Below are 18,783 nucleotides of genomic sequence, written 5' to 3'. Positions count from 1 at the left end.
CTGTCTTACTGACTCTCCTTTGCTTTTGCTGTAACTTCATTTGTCAGGAGGAAGGTAGGGCACATCTCATAGGTGCCTGAGGAATTTGCTGCCCCTTGTCCCTTGGGCATAGTCTCTCCCGTGGACTGTGGGTGGGAACACTTGTACAGAACAGGAAGGAGCCCAAATAACCCTATGCAGGCCTTCAAAGGGGAGGAACTCCGGGGTCAGCAACACTCCACCAAACATTCTTCAAACCCTCCACTGCCAGTTGTTGAGAATTTGAGCCTAGGGAAGGAGACCAGAGGGGAAAACTAACCTGGAACCTGAGCGGTATAGAAAGGGCATGAAGTGCTCAAATTTCTTAAGACGGTTACTCTTGCTTGACCAGGCTCAGCCAAATGGGTCACTTTGTTTCTATTAGGAACTTATTAATGATGACACATGCTTGCCTGGTGAGTCTGATGATAGTTTCCTCTACCAAAACAAACAAACAAACAACACTTTAGTTCCTTTCAGTTGCTAAGTCAAAGGCAAAAAATCCAACAACTGCCACTCAAGATTCAAGGCTCTGGGTCCTCTCAGCAAAGGGAGGTTTTGATGGATAGATAGATTCAAGAGGATTTGTCCAGTTTCTCAAAGAACAGAGAGATGAAGTTGAGCTCATCAACCAGACACTGACTTAGTTGTCCTAGGCTGGTGTTAAATCTCATTAAATATGGCTGGTGAGGACGTATGGCCAGGGTCAAGGGAACCAACCCAGTGGCTAAAATAATCCAAGAATCCCAGAAGTTAAACAGGTATAGTTAATCCATCTGCACTTGGGTGCTGAGTTATGGATGATGGAACTCAAAGTGTCCACAGCCCTCAGCTTCAAGTGTAACCTGTGCTCTGTCCAGATGGACACATTTACTTCCTCTAGCAGAGGGAGTAGACTTCATCAGTCTCTTGAGGAAGCAGCATATGAAAAAGCACTAGAGTTGGAGGAGGAGCCCACGGGCCGGGTTGTTAGCTCTGTCACCAACCTAGCTGTGTGGTGTTGGGCAGGTCATTCACTTCCCTGGACCTCAGCTGTATAGGTCCCTTTTAGCTACAACATCTTAGACTACAGTTAGTGCCCAAGCTCTCAACCTGAATTTTGGTTCCAGTGCCCACACATGGGTGCAGTTCTGAGTGGGGGCTGGAGCAGGGCAAGGGTTGCACTTATTTCATGTAGGTGAGTCACTCCAGTGCCTCACAAGCTCTCCCGTCTGGGTCCTGGCTTTCAGATACGTGAACTGATTTTCAGCGCTGCTCTCTGCTCTTGGGTGAGGACTGCCCTTCAACTCAGCACTTACTCCTAGAACCTGTCGCTGTAGTTCTTGGCAGTGGGATGTTGTGGGAGGTTTGTTGATAGCGGCAGCCACCCAGTAGGGTGCTCAAGAACCAGTCCTCTGGCACTTCCTGACCTTTCTGCCATTGTGGGGCGAGGGTCAGGAAGCAGAGACAGGAAAGGAACTCTCCAGAGGAATGCTGACATTTTATTTCTGGTCAGCTCTCCCACCAGGCCCAATCTCTCTCACATCAGCCACTCCCCCAGCCCTCCGTCCAACGGCTGTCCAGAGGACACGGTCAGGTTCCCTCAGGTTATTCCCCTCACCCCAGAAAACTATAGGTTGGAAGAGGCTGATTCTTAGTGGAAGACTATGAATGAATATAAAGTGAAATTATGAATACAGACTGGCCTGGGCAAGACTGGGCTCCACTACTTGGCTACAACTCTGGGGAAGATTCGTAATCTTTCAATGTCAGTTTCCTGCCTTGGAAAATGGGACTTTCTAGGCACTGATGGCAGTTGTGATATGGATTCATAGGTCAGAATTATGAGAATTAAGTGAGTTAGTTCAGAGAAGCATTTGACACAGTGCATGGGATATATATGACTGATTTTTCCCCAATTACTCTGTCCCAGTCTTGCTCCTTCAGTGCTCTCTGTGGTCCTCATCCTTGGCTCCATCCACAGGACTCCTACAATACTTCCAGGCACAACCTGGACATCATCTTACTGGCTGTGAATCAGCCTCCAGCCTTCCATTCTCCTAACTACCAACTATCACCTTTCACCCTTTTCCTTCCTCAGCTTCACAGACCAACAGGTAGAGACAAATGTTTTGGGCCTTTCTGACTCAGCCCTACTTGCAGTTTGGGATTTGTTTCGCTCCTGTGGTAATAAAGGGCTTCAGGTCCTAGTAACACCTTTTACCCAGTGCCCCCTTCCTCTACCCAGTGCCCAAGTTGTATAAACAGGTTACCCAGAGAACCAAGGGATGATCCACTATGACTATAAAAACTCAGTAGCCTGGTCTCCTAGCCCACATATTCCAGTCCATTTAACTCCGCATACCTATCCTGGCCTATGCTTCCAGTCCCGGGAAAGGGGCTGAAGGAGTACCAAGAGTCAAGGATTCCTTCTCTCAGGTCATTCCAATTGGGCTGGGGGTAAAGAAAAAAATAGCCTTTACCTCTCTCATACATCACTGGGGTCTTCAGGTAGGAGAGGTGGGAGCCAGGTGAGGCTGCACTAGACGAGATGAAGCTAGGGACAGTTAGGCATAGGAGATGCTGAGAGGTAAGAGAAATAACCAAGGAGACTGGGGGCACTGGGGGAAAAAAGACTGGATAGCTGGTTCCCCTAAGGAGCCTCCATCCATGCGGAGAAACCAGGTGGTGGGGGGGGGGCACAGAGCTGACGCGGCTGGGATGCAGGAAGCTGGCAGAGCTGCTATGGAGGGTGAGCCTGAAGCCCACTGTGCAGAGCGCTGACAGCTCTGAGCCTTCCCAGCCTCAGCATCTGGCCTTACATGATATCTCAGGGGACAAGGAGAAGTAGGTAGTGCTTCCCTGCCCTGGGCTCAGGCCCTCCCCTGCTCTGGACTCTCCCCGAGATGAGATGAACTGAGTTCGCATTTGGAGTTCCTTGCCTTTTCTCTGCCTTTTATGATTATGATTCTTTTCTTCTTCCCTGAAGAACTTACCTTTGGGGTAGGAATAGGGTGCTGCCCCAGCATCCCTTTCATCCTCTTCACCTGCTCTGTCACCTCCAATTGGAGGACTTGCAGGTTCCCGACGATTATCCCGAAGATGTTATTGTTCTCCAGCCAAGGAGGTCAGCCAAGTGTCTGCGGGGTCTGAAGCTAGGACCTTTGCACACATGGTGCTGGAGGATGGGAGGGAGAGGAGCATGGGAAAGGGCTACAGAGGTGGGACTGAACTTCTAAGAGAGGGAGCAGAAATACCTTGGGGAAGGTCAAGTTGATACTGAGGTAGGAAATGGTTTGGTGAAAGTATACAAAGCTAGGGTTCTTAGAAAAGCACTGGTGAACTTAAAGATACCCTGGACTTGGCAGCAGTTGGCAGGGAGATTCCCAATTCACAGGGAATGTGGCAGGGAAGGACAGAAACTGACTCCCAATACAGATAAGATAGCCCTTGATTTAAGCAAACCAAATATATGATACACTTTCAGAGCTGGAAGAAACCTTAGATATCACCTCTGGATGTTCCCAAATGTGGCAGCAGATTGGAATTTTTGTAGCTACCCTACACCTACTAATGCAGAATCTTGAGGCTGGAGAGGATTCCAAGGCAGCTTAGCAACAATTACAGACACCATGCAAACCCCGGCTCCTGTTTGACTGCAGGGGAAGCAGAGGCAATTTGTTGGACATCATACAGCTACCTAGTGCCACTGCAAGAGCCTGGTCTCAAAATCCAAATGAACGCAAATGATACTAATGGGGGTCCTTTAGATAAAGAGTTCCTTAGTGATTTAAAATGTTTGCAATTTATATTAAAATTTACCCAAGTAATAGCACAGTGTTTATAATTTATAGTAAAATTTACTCAAGTAATAGCATAGTGTTTAAAATGACAGATTGCCAGCAGCCCAGTATGTCCGTTTTTTTAAAAAATCTTGTTTAATATTCAATAGAATTGCTAGGTGTGCAGTTTCTATGAGGCTTAATACATATAGATTTGTGTGAACTATCAGGATCAAAACCGCTCCACCCCAGACCCCCTCCTGCTGCTGCTTTGTAGTCGCCACACCTTTCCTTAATCCCAGCCCTTGGCAACCACTGATTTGTTCTCCATCGCTGCAGTTTTGCCTTTCCAGCATGTCGTATAATGAAATTATATAGTATGTAACCTTTTGAGAGTGGCTCTTTCACTCAGTTTTACTTAGCCTTTGAGATTCACTCATGTTGTTGCATGTTTTAATAGTTCAATCCTCTTACAAAGTTTTCTTTTTCTTTAATTGATTCTAGAGAGAGGGGAAGGGAGGGAGAAAGGGAGGAAGAGAAACATCAGTCCTTTGCCTTCTCCACGTGCCTCAACTGGGGACCAAACCCTCGACCTAGGAACGTGCCCTGACCGAAATAGAACCAGCGACCTATTAGTTTGTGTGACTACGCCCAGTTGAGCCACACCAGCCAGGGCACTAGTTCAAGCCTTTTTATTGCTGAGTAGTAGTCTACTGTTTGTCTGTTTATCCATTTATCTGTCAAAGACCATTCAAGTTGTTTCCAGTTTTTGGCAATTATGAACAGAGCTGTTATAAACATTCCTGTACATGTTTTTGTGTAAACAGGTTTTACTTTCTTTAGAATGAAGTGAAGTGGGATTGCTAGGTCATAGGGTAAGTGTATATTTAACTTTATAAAAAAATGAAAAACTATTTTCCAGAGTGGCTGCACATATAGCATTCCCACCAGCAATGCAAGAGAGTTCCACTTGCTTTGCACCCTTGCAAACAGATGGTATTGTCAGTTTTTATTTTATTTCGCCCATTCTATCGGGTGTGCAGGTATTGTATTTATTTTAATACAAAGCTCATCATGATTTTAACTTGTATTTCTCTCATAACTAATGATGTTGAGCATCTTTTCATGTGCTTATTTGCCATCATTACAGTCTCATTGATAAAGTGTTTTAAGTCTTTCAGCCATTTTACAAAATTGGGTTATTTATTTTCTTGCTGTTGAGTTTTGAGGGCTCTTTATAAATTCTGGTTAGTTCTTTGTCAGACAGGGAATAGCAAATATGTTTTCCCATTCGGTAGCTTGTCTTTTCCTCTTCTTGATGTTTTTTTCAAAGCAAAAGTACTGAATTTTGATGAAGTCCAACTTACCACTTTTTTCTTTTATAAGTCGTATTTTTGGCGTCATACCTAAGAACACTTTGCTAATTCTGGGAAACTAAGATTTTTGATGTTATCTTCTAAAAATTTTATAGTGGTACATTTTATATTTACATCTCTTTTGCGGGTAAGTTTTGGTAGCTTGCAGCTTTCAAGGAGTTGGTCCATCTCATCTAAGTCGTTGAATTTATGTGTGCTCATAGTCCCTTACTAACTTTTTAATATCTGTGGAGTGTGGAGTGGTATCTTCTCTTTTATTCCTTATATTGGTAATTTGTGTCTTCTCACTTCTCTCTTTTATCAGCATGACTAGAAGTTTATATTACTGATCATTTCAAAGAATCAGCTTTTGGTTTCATTGACTTTTCTATTTTTCTATTTTCAATTTCATTAATTTTTGCCCTGTTTTTTCCTCTACTTGTTTTGTGTTTATTTCTGCCCTTCTTTATGTACCTTCTCAAGGTACAAATGTAGATTGTTGACTTTTAGACCTTTCTCCTTTTCTAATATAAGCATTTGATACTAAAATTTTTCCTCTGTTGCTGCTTTAGCTGCATCTGATGTATTTTGATACTTTATATTTTTCTTTTTGTTAAGTTCACAATATTTTCCAGTTTCTCTTTGATCCATGGGTTATTTAGAAATGTGTTATTTAGTTTCCAAGTGTTTGAAGATTTCAGTTAGCTTTCTGTTATTGATTTCTAGTTATAATTTGATTATGGTCAGAAAATATACTTTTTATAATTTTAATTATTTTAAATTTGTTGAAGTTTATGACCCAGGGCGTAGTAGTCTCTCTTGGTAAATGTTCCATGTATACTTGAAAATAAAAAGTGTATTCTTCTGTGTTGGGGGAGTGTTCTATAAATTTCAATTAGATTATGTTGGTTGATGGCATAATATATATTGATCAGTCTTCAAATTCACTCTTTTCTCTGTCATCTCCTTTCTGCTAATAAACCTAGCCAGTGAATATTTTATTTTGGTTATTCCTATTTTTTAGTTCTAAAATTTCCATTGGGTCTTCTTTATATCTTTTTTTTTTAAAAAAATTTTTATTTATTGATTTAGAGAATAAGGGAGGGAAACATCAACTCATTTGTTCCACTTATGCAGTCATTGGTTGATACTTACATGTGCCCTGACCGGGAATCAAACCTGCAAACTTGGCTTATCAGGATGATGCTCTAACCAACTGAACTACCCAGCCAGGGTTACATCTTCTATTTCTTTGCTGAAACTTTCTATCTTTTCATTTGTTTTTTCTTCTAGCATGTTTATGCTAACTGCTTTGAAGACTTTTCTTTAAATTCCAACACTTCTGTCATCTTGGGGTTGTCTGTCTTTTCCCTGGAGATTCCTTTGTATGCCAAATAATTTTAGATTGTATACAGGTATTTTTAAAACTGATTTTAGAAGGCTGTGGATGGGTAACTCAGTTGGTTAGAGCATTGTCCTGATACACCAAGGTTGCAGGTTCAATTCCTGGTCAGGGCATAAAGAAGAATCAACCAATGAATGCATCAATAAGTGTAGCAATAAATCAATGTTTCTCTCTCTCTGTCCCTTCCTCCCCTCTCTCTAAAATTAATAAATAAAAAATAAAGTTAAAAACTTTATTTTAGAGAGAGGAAGGGGGATAGGGAGGGATAAATGAAGAGGTGGGGAGAGAGGGAGAGAGAGAAACATCAATTTGTTGTTCCACTTACTTATGCATTTATTGGTTGATTCTTGTATGTGCCCTGATTGGGGAATGAACCCTCAACCCTGGCATGTTTTCATGTATCCTGGATGTTTTCAGTATTGTTATGAGATGATGGATTCTGTTAAAATCCTAAAGAGAAGTATTAAAAAGATTTTATTTATTTTCACAGAGAGGGGAAGGGAGGGAGAAAGAGAGAAAAACATTGGTGTGTGAAAGAAACATTGGTGTGCAAGAGAAACATCAATCAGTTGTCTCTCACATGCCCCCAACCGGGGACCTGGCCCACAACCCAGGCATGTGCACTGACTGGGAATCGAACCAGCAACTTTCACTTTGTGGGACATTGCCAACCCATTGAGCCATGCCAGGCAAGGCAAGAATGCTTTTTGTTTTAACAAGCAATTAACCAGCGTGGGTTCAGGCAGCAACCTGCTTCTTTGCATTGTGGTACCATTATCAGTTGAATTTTCAGTTTGTGGTGGTATTCGGATCAGTCCTGCCTGTGTGCCACTCAGTGGCCGGTCAGACTTGGACGATGGTGCAGCCTGTCACTCAGTTGCACAAAGCTTTGGTAAGCTGTTTAGGGTCGGACCCATGCTTGTGCAACACAGGTGAGCCCAGGAGTTGATACAATTCAATGGGACTGTCCTTTTGATTTTCCTCCTGTGGTCTTCCTGACGCTCTCTGGTTCTCTGGAGCCTCCCTTCCTGAGCCTCTGACCAAAAACTTGGGGCTTTAATTTCTCTAGTCTCCTGGGCATTTCCTGCTGTGTTTGGGCCAAGCTTCAAGAGAAAAAGGGGAAAACGGGGGATTCGCCTCACACTTGTGGGGCCACAACTTGTCGGGTCAGAATGTTAAGTGCCAAGTGCCTGCCGAGCCACTCGCTTGTCATTGCTGTAACTCCCACCACCATGACATGCCTGGGGCTGGAGGTGGAAGAAAGGGAACAAAGGAAAGGGGGTTCCCCGACTCTGACCCTCAGGACCCCCTTCCTGCTCCGCAGGCCTGCAACAGAGGGCTCCAAGAGGTGCTCTTTCAGTTCACAGCTGATGGACATTTTCAGGTTTTGGCTGCCTTTGAGTCCATTCTGGATGACACTGGAGGAGGAAAAATTGTGAACTCACTACTGGTTTAGTGGAACCTTTGAGTTCTGGTTTCTTTCCCCTTATCACTGACTTCTCTGAGAGCTCAATTGCTCCATGCATTCTGCCCAGAAGCATGGGAGAGACATGGTGGGGTGCAACTTCTCCACTTATAATTTATGTGACCCTGGGCAAATTATTGTACATAAGCTCTTTGTACCTCTTTTGTCATCTTTAGCAGAGGATAATCATGTCAATCTCAAAAGGCTGTTTTGTAAATTAAATGACTTTGTACACATAAAGCACTTAGAGTAGTGCTAGCTTTTATTATTAGCAGTTACCACAGATTAGAAAATAGAGATAAGCAAAAAGACAAAAATCATCCACAACCACAATGCCCAGAAGTGTAACTTTATGGTTTGTCTTATTTCAGATTTTCCATCAAGATATATTTACCAATTGTTTAAGCGGACAAATGAGTAAGTTAACATATTGTAGTCCCTGCCCCGTCTTCCAAATTATGCGTTTCATCTTAGAGGAGAGGCAGTAGGTCACAGGATGAAACCTTTGTGCCTCCAGCCCTTTATCCCCACCATTCCTCCCACCCCAAATGCTCACCCTCCCTCCCTTTTATCAGGTTAACTGCAAGTTGGGCTTCTAGTTTCAGTTTAAAGGTGACTCCTTGGAGGCTTTCCTGACCCCAGGCAAGATGTAGATGCCTGTTTCATGCTTTCATGTCATGCTCTACTCCTTAGCACTTATCACATTTAATTATACAACCATATACATAAGAACCTCAAAGCACAGGACAAGTCCTCGCTCTCATCCTGCACCCAAAGTTTTGCCTGTGCTCACCATTCTCTCCCAGTGACCCTGGGCCTCCTTACCTGTCCTCCAAGGCCCTGCAGTAGAAGCCTTTTTGGCACTAATTTAGACAAGTCTGCTTTTGTAAATGGGACATTGCAGCTCAGAGCTGAGCCAATGCAGGCAATGAAGGCACATCTCCACTTCACATCCTGGGGATTCTAATTCAGAAGGAACTGGGGTGAGAGTGGGGCTCAGGAATACACATTTCCAGCAGCTCCCCATCACCTGATGCTGGTGGCTCACTGCCCATGGCAGGAAACTTCTGGTATGGCTTCCCATGATCTTTGCCTTCTGATGGTCACTAGGCTGCACCTAGTGACTGGTAAGTGACACAATGTCTCTTCTGTGGTTAGGTTACAAAAGATTGCTAGTTCACCTTGCTGCTGTGGTCTCTTGCTGGATGGAGAGGGCTACCTGGTTGGCCTCTAACCAAGTAAGCTGGAAACGAAGTCCTCAGTCCATGAGGTAGCTGACAGTCACTGAGTGTGCTTGGAAACAAGTCTTTCCCATTGGAACCTTGGAATAATATGGCCCTAACACTGACTGTAGCCTTGTAAGAAACCCTAAAGAAGAAATCTCAGCTCAGTTGTGCCCAGTCCCAAAACACAGAAACTGAATTAACAAATGCATGTTGTTTTAAGCCACTGAGTTTTAGGATAATTTGTACACAGTGGTAGATAACTAATCACTGCCTAGACTTGCCTAAGTGAGGATTTTTTTCTCTCTTTAGCAGGATTTCATGAAATACTAACTGTAGACATTGTCCCTGTTTTTGTTCGTAAAGATAGATACCAGTCGAAATGCAGTTTTTAGCTTCAGACTTTTGCTTATCTTTTAAGTGGCTTCTGTTTCGTGTGCATGTACACTGAATTCTCATGAAAGCCAGTTTCCTTCCTCCTCCTATCATAGTGGTCCAGCCTTAAGGCCACCTGAGGTTGCTTGTATGGTGGGGATCAGCACAGGAGTGTGTGCTTCAAGTGCTGATAAGATTCTTGGTTGAGAAGATTTTCCTGATACCCTGGGCTTAGTTATACATGGAATCCCTAAATCCTGAGCCAAATTTCATGCTCAAAAACTGAGCCCACAGATCTGTGCTCCCTCTTCTCCATGCCTTGGTCAAGCGCCCATCTTTGTCAAAGAGAAATTGTATCTGCACATCCTTGGAGCTGTGAATGGTTCTCCTCCATCTTTGGGCATTAGGCCAGGCAGTACCAGCCCAGCCCACACTAGACTTTAGAGCCATCCAGTGAAGGATGGTCAGGAAGTTATGGAGCCAGTAGCTGGAACCAGCTTGCAGGAAAATGAGATACTAAGTTCAAGAGACAAACCGGCATGAGCAGAGGGAAGGGAGACAGGTTTAGAACACAGGGAATGAGCAATTCCTATACATTAGTGCAGGGGCCCCCAACCTCCTTCCTCCCCATCTGCGGGCGCCACTCTAATTACTCCCTGGGCTCCACCTGCTGTCCATTCCCCCCCCCCGCCCCCGGCGCCGTCCGTGAAAAACTGTCCTCCACAAAACTGGTTCCTGTTGCCAAAAAGGTTGGGGACTGCTGCATTAGATGTTGGAGGAAGAAAGGGTTTTATTATTTCAGAGGTAGAGGCTGAGAATCAAGATACAAGCTCAATTTGTTTGTCTAGGGAGAAGCTAAAATGAGAAGCCAGGAATGGCAGCTCCTGAAATTGGCCTCACTGGACTGGTTCCATTAAGACTCCGTTGCCTCCTCAAGACAATAAGCTTACCCAGCCACTTTAATCAAAAACTCAGGATCCCACCCCCACTTTCTAGTTCTATGACTGATACCTTTAGGACCAGTAAAGAGTGGTCTGTCCAAAATCTCCACCTAGAATAGCACAAGTTGAAAAAAGTGGCTGAGTCAACACTGGGACCCTCAGGAGGCAACTGCCTCACATGCCAATGTGTGTGTGGAGTGGTGTCCACCATCCCTTACACCCCAGCTTCCCAATTCTAGGGCGTGCACAGTAGTACACTAGGCCAAGACCAGTCCTCTCAGCACAATGCTAGGGAAGCTCTGCCTCAGACGGAGGACAAGAGCCTAACTGCTGCTTCTTACTGTGGATCTGAGAGTTCTGTGTGGTTTTGATGCAAAAACTGAAGTTCACTGTCAATTCTATACGGTGGAAGGAAACGGGCTAAACTCAGGCTCCTTGAGAACAGAGACGATGATCACCACTTTGCATCTCCAGTGTCTATCACAGGTTGGTGCTCACAAAGTATCCACGGCTTCTAAATGAATGCTGAGATACTGAGCAGTCTGTCGAAAGATATGCAGCCCAAGACTCAACACATAGTATCTGGTTCTCTTCATTTGCCAGCACCTTAGAGTGGACTGGAATGAACCTTCTTCCCATCCACAGATAACAAAAACAGAAGATCCCTGGCCGGGTGGCTCAGTTGGTTGGAGCATCATCCCGCGCACCAAAAGGTTGAGAGTTTGATCCCGTCGGGGTGTGTACGGGAGGCAACCAATCAACATTTCTCTCTCACGCCAGTATCTCGATCTCTCTCTCTCTCAAATCAATAAACACATCCTCAGGTGAGGATAAAAAAAATAATCCAAAGAAAAAAGCAAAAAACAGAAGATACTCAGTTCAGGGCATTTGTGGATAGACTTCTCATAGATTTATTTCTGTATTATGTTATATATAGATATATGCATATATACTTTTTTTTTTAATACAATCTATATCCCCTTCCCTTCCCCACAAAACTCACAGAAGGAAGTATAAATCCTCCCAGGATTGCCATCAGGCTTTCCAAGACAGCCAGAGCCAAGAAAGAACCATGTCTCAACGTCTCAAGAAACAACTGCCCTTCTTAGGCTCTGGGGTCATTGAAGCAGCAGCATTCCCAGGACCCAAGGGAAGGTGAGAGGAAAGGAAAGGACTGTAGTGTGACAGAATTCTAGGATGAAAGTGTCCAGTGACTCCTAGAATGGCAGACTGGCTCCAAGAACTCTCAGGGTGGGAACAAAGGTGGAAGCCCTATGGTTCTGCAGATGCTGCCCAAACAGGCTGGGGGCAGGGAGTAAGAACTGGGGATTCGTCATGCAGGGGCGGGGTGGTAAGATAAGGAACACATGGGCTACACTGGGGACACAGCAGCCCCACCTATTCAATGACATATAAGAAACGAGGGCAGATGCTGGCTCTTAAAAATATAGAAGAGAGCGTGGTAGGAAGGGTGAAGGGGACAACGAGACACAGAAGAAAGTCACATAAAACAAAAAGTACCAACAAAAACATGACTTGTACTTGCCTCCTCCCTAGAGAAGGTATGATCTATGTTTAGGGGTAGGGGAGAGAAGAGAGGTCAAAGGTCATGAACCTAAGATTATCAGCTGGCCAGGGGCACAGGAAGGCTCTTTGAGGACTCCTAAGGGTCAGGCAGGCAGCTGGGACCCCCTATCTCCAGGGGAAAAAAATGACAGTCCCTTTAGTTCGACTTGGACCAAATCTTGGCGCTCCCTCGGAGCCTGGCAAGGGGGAGAGAGAGAGAGAAGCTGCAAGGACTCCCCTAAGCCCTGAAGGCTCCGCCCATTCCCTACCCCCATGCAAATGACTAAAGGGAGGGAGGGCAGCCAGGTATCCCAAGGAAAAGCAGGGCACCCCAGAAGCAAGCAATTCCTGCCACACTGGCTCACCCCTTGCCCTTTGAGGCTTTCTTGCTGGGCTGGCGCTGGTTGGTGCCAGCTGCTGGTTCCCGCAGTTCAGTCAGGTGTTGCTCAGGGTCCTGAGTTGTGGCTGCAGCAGCTGCTGCTGTGGTAACTTTAATGGTTTTCTTAAGGTTGGCGACCTATCAGGATGAAAGGAGGAGAAAATAACAAAGAAGGTTCCTGTCCACCTTGTCTGCCTGCTATAGATGCTGTCCAAACCCCTCTGCACTGGACAAGGGGCCCAGGCTAGGGGATCTCGGGTCTCTCTTGCTCCCCTGCCAGCTCACCTCACTCTCAATCTGCTGCTTCAGGCCCAGCTGCTGCTCCTTGTGCTGGTTGGCACGGCTCACCTGCTCCTCAATGCCTGACAGCACTACCTCACAGCCCACACACCTGCAGGAATCGGGAGAGAGGAGTGTCAGCAGAAAAGAGCTGTGATCAGACTCACTAAAAATAGACTCAGAAAGAACCCTAGATCCTGGTATGCAAACCCCTGTCTGAGCCAGGAACTTTCACCAGGGCATCTGGGAAGCCACCTGCAACAGCATTCCCAGGGGCTGGAAGGACACTCCGATAGGGTAGGAGAGGTGTAAGGAAGTGACTGAAGCGATGTGCAAGATGGAAGTAGGAACTAAAACTAAAATGGGATAGGCAGTGCTAAAGAGGAAACAAAAAGCGTATTGATTAACTGAAGTTAAACAAGGACACAAAGCGAAAAGCAGAAGCGGAAGAGGCCCAGGGCCTATAGACCGTGCTGGTTACAGATTAATGGGTTGAATCCAGCCTAAGACAGGAAACCAACTTCCCAGTAAGGATCCTCTCAAGAGCACACCTTGCCAGCCCCTCCCCCAACTGCTATACTAAGGACACTGTCTCCTCTCTCTTGCCTCCCAAGCCTCTCCACTCCAGTCTTCCCCCAGAAGCCCTTAGAGGAACGAGCTCAATTTCCTTCATCCTTTTGGATTCCACCTCTGTAGCCCGGCCCTCACCCCTTCAAAGCACCTTGCCCTTTCTTGGGGAGAAAAGAGAAGGGCCAGTGCCAGGACACAGGTCTCACCACTCCTGCAGCGTTCGGGCAATGGCACTGAGGTCCTGGCGCTGGATGTCCCGCCCAATGCTGTAGTCAACCTCCAACCGCTGATTGCGCTGGTCCAGGGAGCCACGAAGCACGTCGGCATACACGGCCTCGATGACAAGGTCCTCCAGCTGCCGCACATTTCGTAGGGCAAGGGCCTCCAGCAACACTGCATATGGGATACACTGGGGCCCCAGGAGGCCGGGCTGGGATCTGTGAGGTTCTGCCGCGGAGAAGGGCTTCCAAGGTTCTTCTTCCCTCCTTCACCCCATCTACACTTGTCTGCCTACCCTCCTCTCCTATTCCTCAATCATTTCCTCTACAAGGCTGGCTCTAAAGCGAAATAAATACAAGTATTACCGCCTAAAAAAATAACAGCATGAGGACAATCTAAACTAAAATGTAAGGCCGATGTTCTCCTACCACCCTCACCTCCGACATCACAGAGGGAAGTGACATCTGCCTCTGGCCACAGCCCAGGGGAGCACAGACCTTGGTTAAGATCAGCTTGACACAACAGGAGTATGTGGTACGGGAGAGGTCTGGAGTTACTGTTTACCGTTTATACTCCACATACTTCCAAAGAGGTTTGTCTGAATAGAAAGCCTGATTTAAATAAACTCAAAATGATGGGAGAGCCTAGTGAAGATTGGGAGAGTGCAAATGACAGGAGGGGGATATTTAACAAAAAACAGACCTAATGGGAAATACAGAAATACTTCTGGGTTCTATATTTCTAATTCCAGCAAACAGAAGCCTAGCACTTCACCAGGAGAAAGTCTCGTTTGCAGCGCTGAGCACTAAGGCTGTTTACATGGGACGTGAGAAGGAGGGTGATCCTTGTACAACACAGTGAATGGTATCCTATTTTGACCCCAAACACAAAATGTTTTATTTAGAACGTAAGGCAATTGAAAAATAAAAGCAAAACGGAAAACTAAAAGACTACTATTCAGCCTAAAAGGCTGCAGGTAATGGTGTTCAGATACAGATCTCAGAGGGATATTGGAAGGAAAGCAGGAAGAAGCAACAGTGTTTCAAAGGCAATCCCAGTACAAATTCTCTTTAGATGGGCCCTTATGAGAGGACAAACAAAAGGATGCTCTTTGGCTCAGGGCTGGGGAGACTGTCACTCACTTTGACTTTGGCAGCTAGGGTGACGACTGATAGGTGCCGAAGCTTATTCTTCTGAGCTTCTGTGAGTGGGGGAAGATTCCGGGCTTCAGCTGGAAAAAAGGATGAAGTATAGGAAATCCTGATCCTGATTTCCCTTTTGTGGGAAGGCCTAGCCTCTGCCCCTTGCTTTTTTTTTTTTTTTTTTTTTTTTTTTTAGCTTTCTTTGCCAATCCAGGTCTTGGCTCTGATCCTGTACATTTAAAGGATCTAAGTAGGGTACCCAGAAATTTCTGAGACCCTCCAGAAATTGCCCTTTCCCCACGTCCACTACTCCAGAACTTGAACCCCTCTGCTTATTACCCAAGTAGTCGGCATATGTTCCATAAGCAAACACCGTGAGCAGGCGGAACGTGGAAGCGAAGTCACTCTCAGCCAGCTGCAAGAATATGAAGGAAGAGATGACAGGAAGGACCTCTGTCCACCCTCCTCCCAGCCTTACCTTGTTTTGAATGCCACTTTCTGGCCCCATCTTTTACCTCCATTAACACTCATAGCTCCGTAAGAGGAACTCTGTCTCTATGATCACTCTCCCCATAGGAAGCCCTCATTTTCACCTCCAGGCCTCCCCCAATCACAATGCCCTCTTTCCATACACCTCCAATTCCTACCCTAAATTTAGGGCTGAAAACGTTCAGAGTGTTCAGTATCTAACACATACACACCTCAGACATTGCAAATGTGTTTTTTATTTGTAACTTTGGGGTGTGTTTAATATTTGTCTATTTGATTACCTTCAGGCAGTCTGCTATACTCCCCAACTCACCAGGCTCCTGCCTCAGTCTCACTCGTCTCCGACTGCGGAATGGCCTAGGCAGCCACTGGAATTTGCATGCTCTGCTTCAGTCCTGCCTCACCCAGGGGGCTTTCAAAAAACAGACCACCCACCCCCTGCCGAGATCTCCTCTGCTCCTATGACTGATCAGTCTTTCTGGCACTTGCTCTATCAAACCCTGCCTAAAACTGTACCCTAAGAATATTGTTCTTTTCAATGAGATTACAGACCCAGTCTCTAGTATCCCTCTTAGGTCAAGTAGAGCTAAGCATGTAGTTGGCTCTCTCAATAAATACTTGCTAAACAAATGACCTGTACATGTATATCTTTCATCTGATCTCTGTAACTGAAATGTAAGCTTCAGAAGGGTAAGCACTGTTGTCTTTTACTTTTCTAGCATTCCTAGACAACCAGCAGAGTGCCAAATAGGGACTCAATAAATACTTATTTTTCTTCACCTTAATTGACTCTCTTAGTTCCACGGCAGGGGAAAGCAGGGAAAGAAGACAGCCACAGTCTTCTCCACACCACAGAGTAATCCCAGAAGGCTAAATCCACTGACTCAATCACTGGCCCTCAATAACTTAACTCACAGCTTGCCCACATACTACTATCATACTTCTCAGGATCTGGGCTGGTGTCATACATTTTGGCAACCTATCCACTTTGGACTGTAAACTCTTAACTCTACCACTTTTATGTGAATAGTTTTCTCTGTTGTGTTCCTAGCACTTTCTACATGATCCAACTTAAGTCAATTAGCCTATAGTGCAAAGTGGGGAGAACAGGGCACACCAATTTCATGTTCATTCCTTCCATTTGTACCAGACTTTACACTGTCCCATAATCTCACCTGATTTCTATAGTAACGGTGAGGAGCAAAATGAGCTCCATTTTTCTAAGAGAAAACTGAGAACCTAAAATAAAAGTGACTTGATCAAGGTGGCATGATTATTAACAGCTATTATTACACCGAAGGAGATGGGCTGGGATCAGGTCTCCTATTCTAAATCACATGTTCTTTTGCTTAAAAATGAAAAACACTGGGTTTTACAGATCATTCACCTTCTAAGGGAAACCAAGAGGTTTACTTGTGTACTTTTGCAAGATGCCAGTCAATCATCATCCTATTCTTGTTCAAATGAATGGTTATGAGTTGCAAAATGAGGCCTGCCCACCCGTTCTCAAATTCAAACGTTAGCCCCAAGCTTCCCTGTGGACTATCCAGGCCAGGAACCCACCTCTCTAACATTAGGCATATCCAGCAGTTCCCCAAACACGTAGACACCAGGGGCCTCCAGCACCTGGTGGATGAGTGTGGCCAGCGCTGCCCCCTTGGCCGACTTGGCCAGGAGCAGAAATTGTTCCTGGTTCTGCCCTGTCACCTTCACCTCGGCACTCATGGCTGCACTGAGAGGGGGGGACCTGGGCTCAGGATGTCTGGAGCTGCAAGGAAAGAGGATGTGAAGCTGGAGGTCCCTGGATACTGGGAGAATGAGAAGCACAAGGGCTAAGGCCGATTGCAGAGGCACCGTGTGGCTTCTGCAATGAGGAATCAGAGATGAAGCTGTCTACAACTCGGATCTAGTTATCCTAAAATCCGTCACACTTTTAAAGGATGTCTGGCTGATACTTCGGTTGCCACGCCCAGTCCCCCCCTTCCCTGGGCCTAACCCAAGCCCCACCATATGCACCCCACTGAACCCCAAGGTACAGGATGCAGTGGGGGAGGGGTGTCACATGGTGTCTACCCTAACGACTACCCTTCTTCAGATCTCCACTGGTGCCCGGTAAGTGCCCCCAACCATGTGACCTCACCCTCACGATCCTTCCCCGTGGCTCCGCCTCCTCCCTTAAAGAGGCCGCCCAGAGACCGTGGGCTCCCGCAGACTGCCGCGTGGTACCCTGGATTGGACTCTGCGGGCCGCTACCTGGAAGCTTCGTCTTCCAGAGACCCAGGCGGGGCCGCAGCTCCGTCACCTCCGGCAGCTGTTTCTAGTCTTTCCTGCCACCTCCCGGCAGGGTCGCTCTGGCCGCTAAACTCTATGGCTGGCTTCCGGCTGTACTTCCGCTCTTACTAGACAGCTTGGGGGCGGGACATGTCCCGCTCCCGCCTTCCAACTGCTGAAGCTTCTGTGAGCTACTTAAGCATTCTACTCTCTGATTGGCTCTTGAGGAAAGACTGACGGGCACCTTTCTTTTTTTTACTGCTTTGTTTCAATAAAACTTTATTGTTAGCCAGAGCTAGACTCCAAATGCAGAGGGAGACTCTGGTCTCAGGCAGGTACCAGGTGGTTGTGTTTAAAATGTCACCCTGGATGCATGAACAGAAGCAACAAGTCCAATTAGGTGGCTACTGAATCCAGGCAAGAGATGGTGGTGGCTAAGATGAAGGTGGTCACTGCAGAGATGAGAGATAGTTGTGTTCTGTATTTAGTTTAAAGCTAGAGTGAATGACCTTGGCTGGTGTGGCTCTGTGGATTGAGTGGTGGACTGACTGCAAACCAAGGTTCTTGGTTCGATTCCTAGTCAGGGCACATGCCTAGGTTGCGCACTGGTTCCCCAGTTAAGGGTTTGCAATGAGCAACTGATCAATGTTTCTCTCCCTCTCTTCTCTTCTCTCTAAAAAATAAATAAAATCTTTAAAAAAAAAAGGTAGAGTGGACATAGTTTTGCAAATGGATTAGATGTGAGGTGTGAAAGGAAGAGAAAGCATTAAGAATGGCATCATATAAGCAAGTTGCACCAAACTTTTGGATAATTTTAATCTTACGTGAACTTTTCCAGAAAATAGGGAAAGAAAGGACATCCCTCAACTCATTCCATAGGGCCAGAATTATTTTGATAACCCAATCAGAAAAGGACAATATTAAAAAGGAAAATTACAGGCAAGTCTCACTTATTAACAAAGATACAAAGATACTCAATAAAACATTAGCAAACTGAATCCAGCAATGTGCAAAAATTATCAAAATCCAAGACTAACCTGAATTTATGTCAGGAGTTTAAGGGGAGACTGATATTAGAAAATTTTCATCACTTTATTCATCACATTAATAGATTAAAAGAATAAATCACACAATCAGCTCAATAAATATAGGAAAAACACATGATGAAATCAACGTCCATTTGTGATTAAAAAAATCTTTTAGAAATCTAAAAGGTAACTTGTTAATTTGATAAAGGAATGCCTGGTATCACCAACTCTATTCAGTCTTGTAATGGGGATACTAGCCAGAGCAGTTAGATGGCTGGTGAGGGGGAGGGGGAGTTA

At 45.4% G+C, this 18,783-nt stretch overlaps 1 protein-coding gene across 2 annotated transcripts; it reads right to left on the bottom strand.

Moving 5' to 3' along the window:
- Positions 1-11,421: 11,421 nt before the first annotated feature.
- Positions 11,422-17,550, bottom strand: COPS7A (COP9 signalosome subunit 7A). 2 transcript variants are annotated; one of them, XM_054574747.1, is made up of 8 exons: positions 17,441-17,550; positions 16,751-16,955; positions 15,038-15,113; positions 14,699-14,787; positions 13,544-13,746; positions 12,774-12,879; positions 12,475-12,626; positions 11,422-12,306 (listed from the first exon to the last, which is right to left on the bottom strand). In XM_054574747.1, the coding sequence occupies exons 2-8, from the start codon at positions 16,910-16,912 to the stop codon at positions 12,267-12,269; spliced, it is 828 nt and encodes a 275-aa protein (XP_054430722.1). In that variant the 5' UTR covers positions 16,913-16,955; positions 17,441-17,550; the 3' UTR covers positions 11,422-12,266. The 2 variants fall into 2 exon arrangements, with proteins under 2 accessions (XP_054430722.1, XP_054430721.1); XM_054574746.1 differs by having other exon boundaries at positions 17,328-17,493.
- Positions 17,551-18,783: the final 1,233 nt, after the last annotated feature.

Source organism: Pteronotus mesoamericanus, unplaced genomic scaffold (genome assembly GCF_021234165.1).
Source record: "Pteronotus mesoamericanus isolate MK-2021 breed Mesoamerican mustached bat unplaced genomic scaffold, CSHL_Meso_final contig_263, whole genome shotgun sequence".
NCBI lineage: Eukaryota > Metazoa > Chordata > Mammalia > Chiroptera > Mormoopidae > Pteronotus > Pteronotus mesoamericanus.
Note: the sequence above shows the minus strand (reverse complement) of the source record. Positions and strands in the feature narration are given on the sequence as shown.

Bases quoted from the DNA above. Each gene is read 5' to 3' on its own strand.
- COPS7A (XM_054574747.1), bottom strand. From the start codon at position 16,912: ATGAGTGCCGAGGTGAAGGTGACAGGGCAGAACCAGGAACAATTTCTG. The intron at 15,114-16,750 runs GTGGGTTCCTGG...ATATTCTTGCAG, and splicing joins ATATGCCTAATGTTAGAGAG to CTGGCTGAGAGTGACTTCGC. The intron at 12,627-12,773 runs GTGAGCTGGCAG...TCATCCTGATAG, and splicing joins AGCAGCAGATTGAGAGTGAG to GTCGCCAACCTTAAGAAAAC.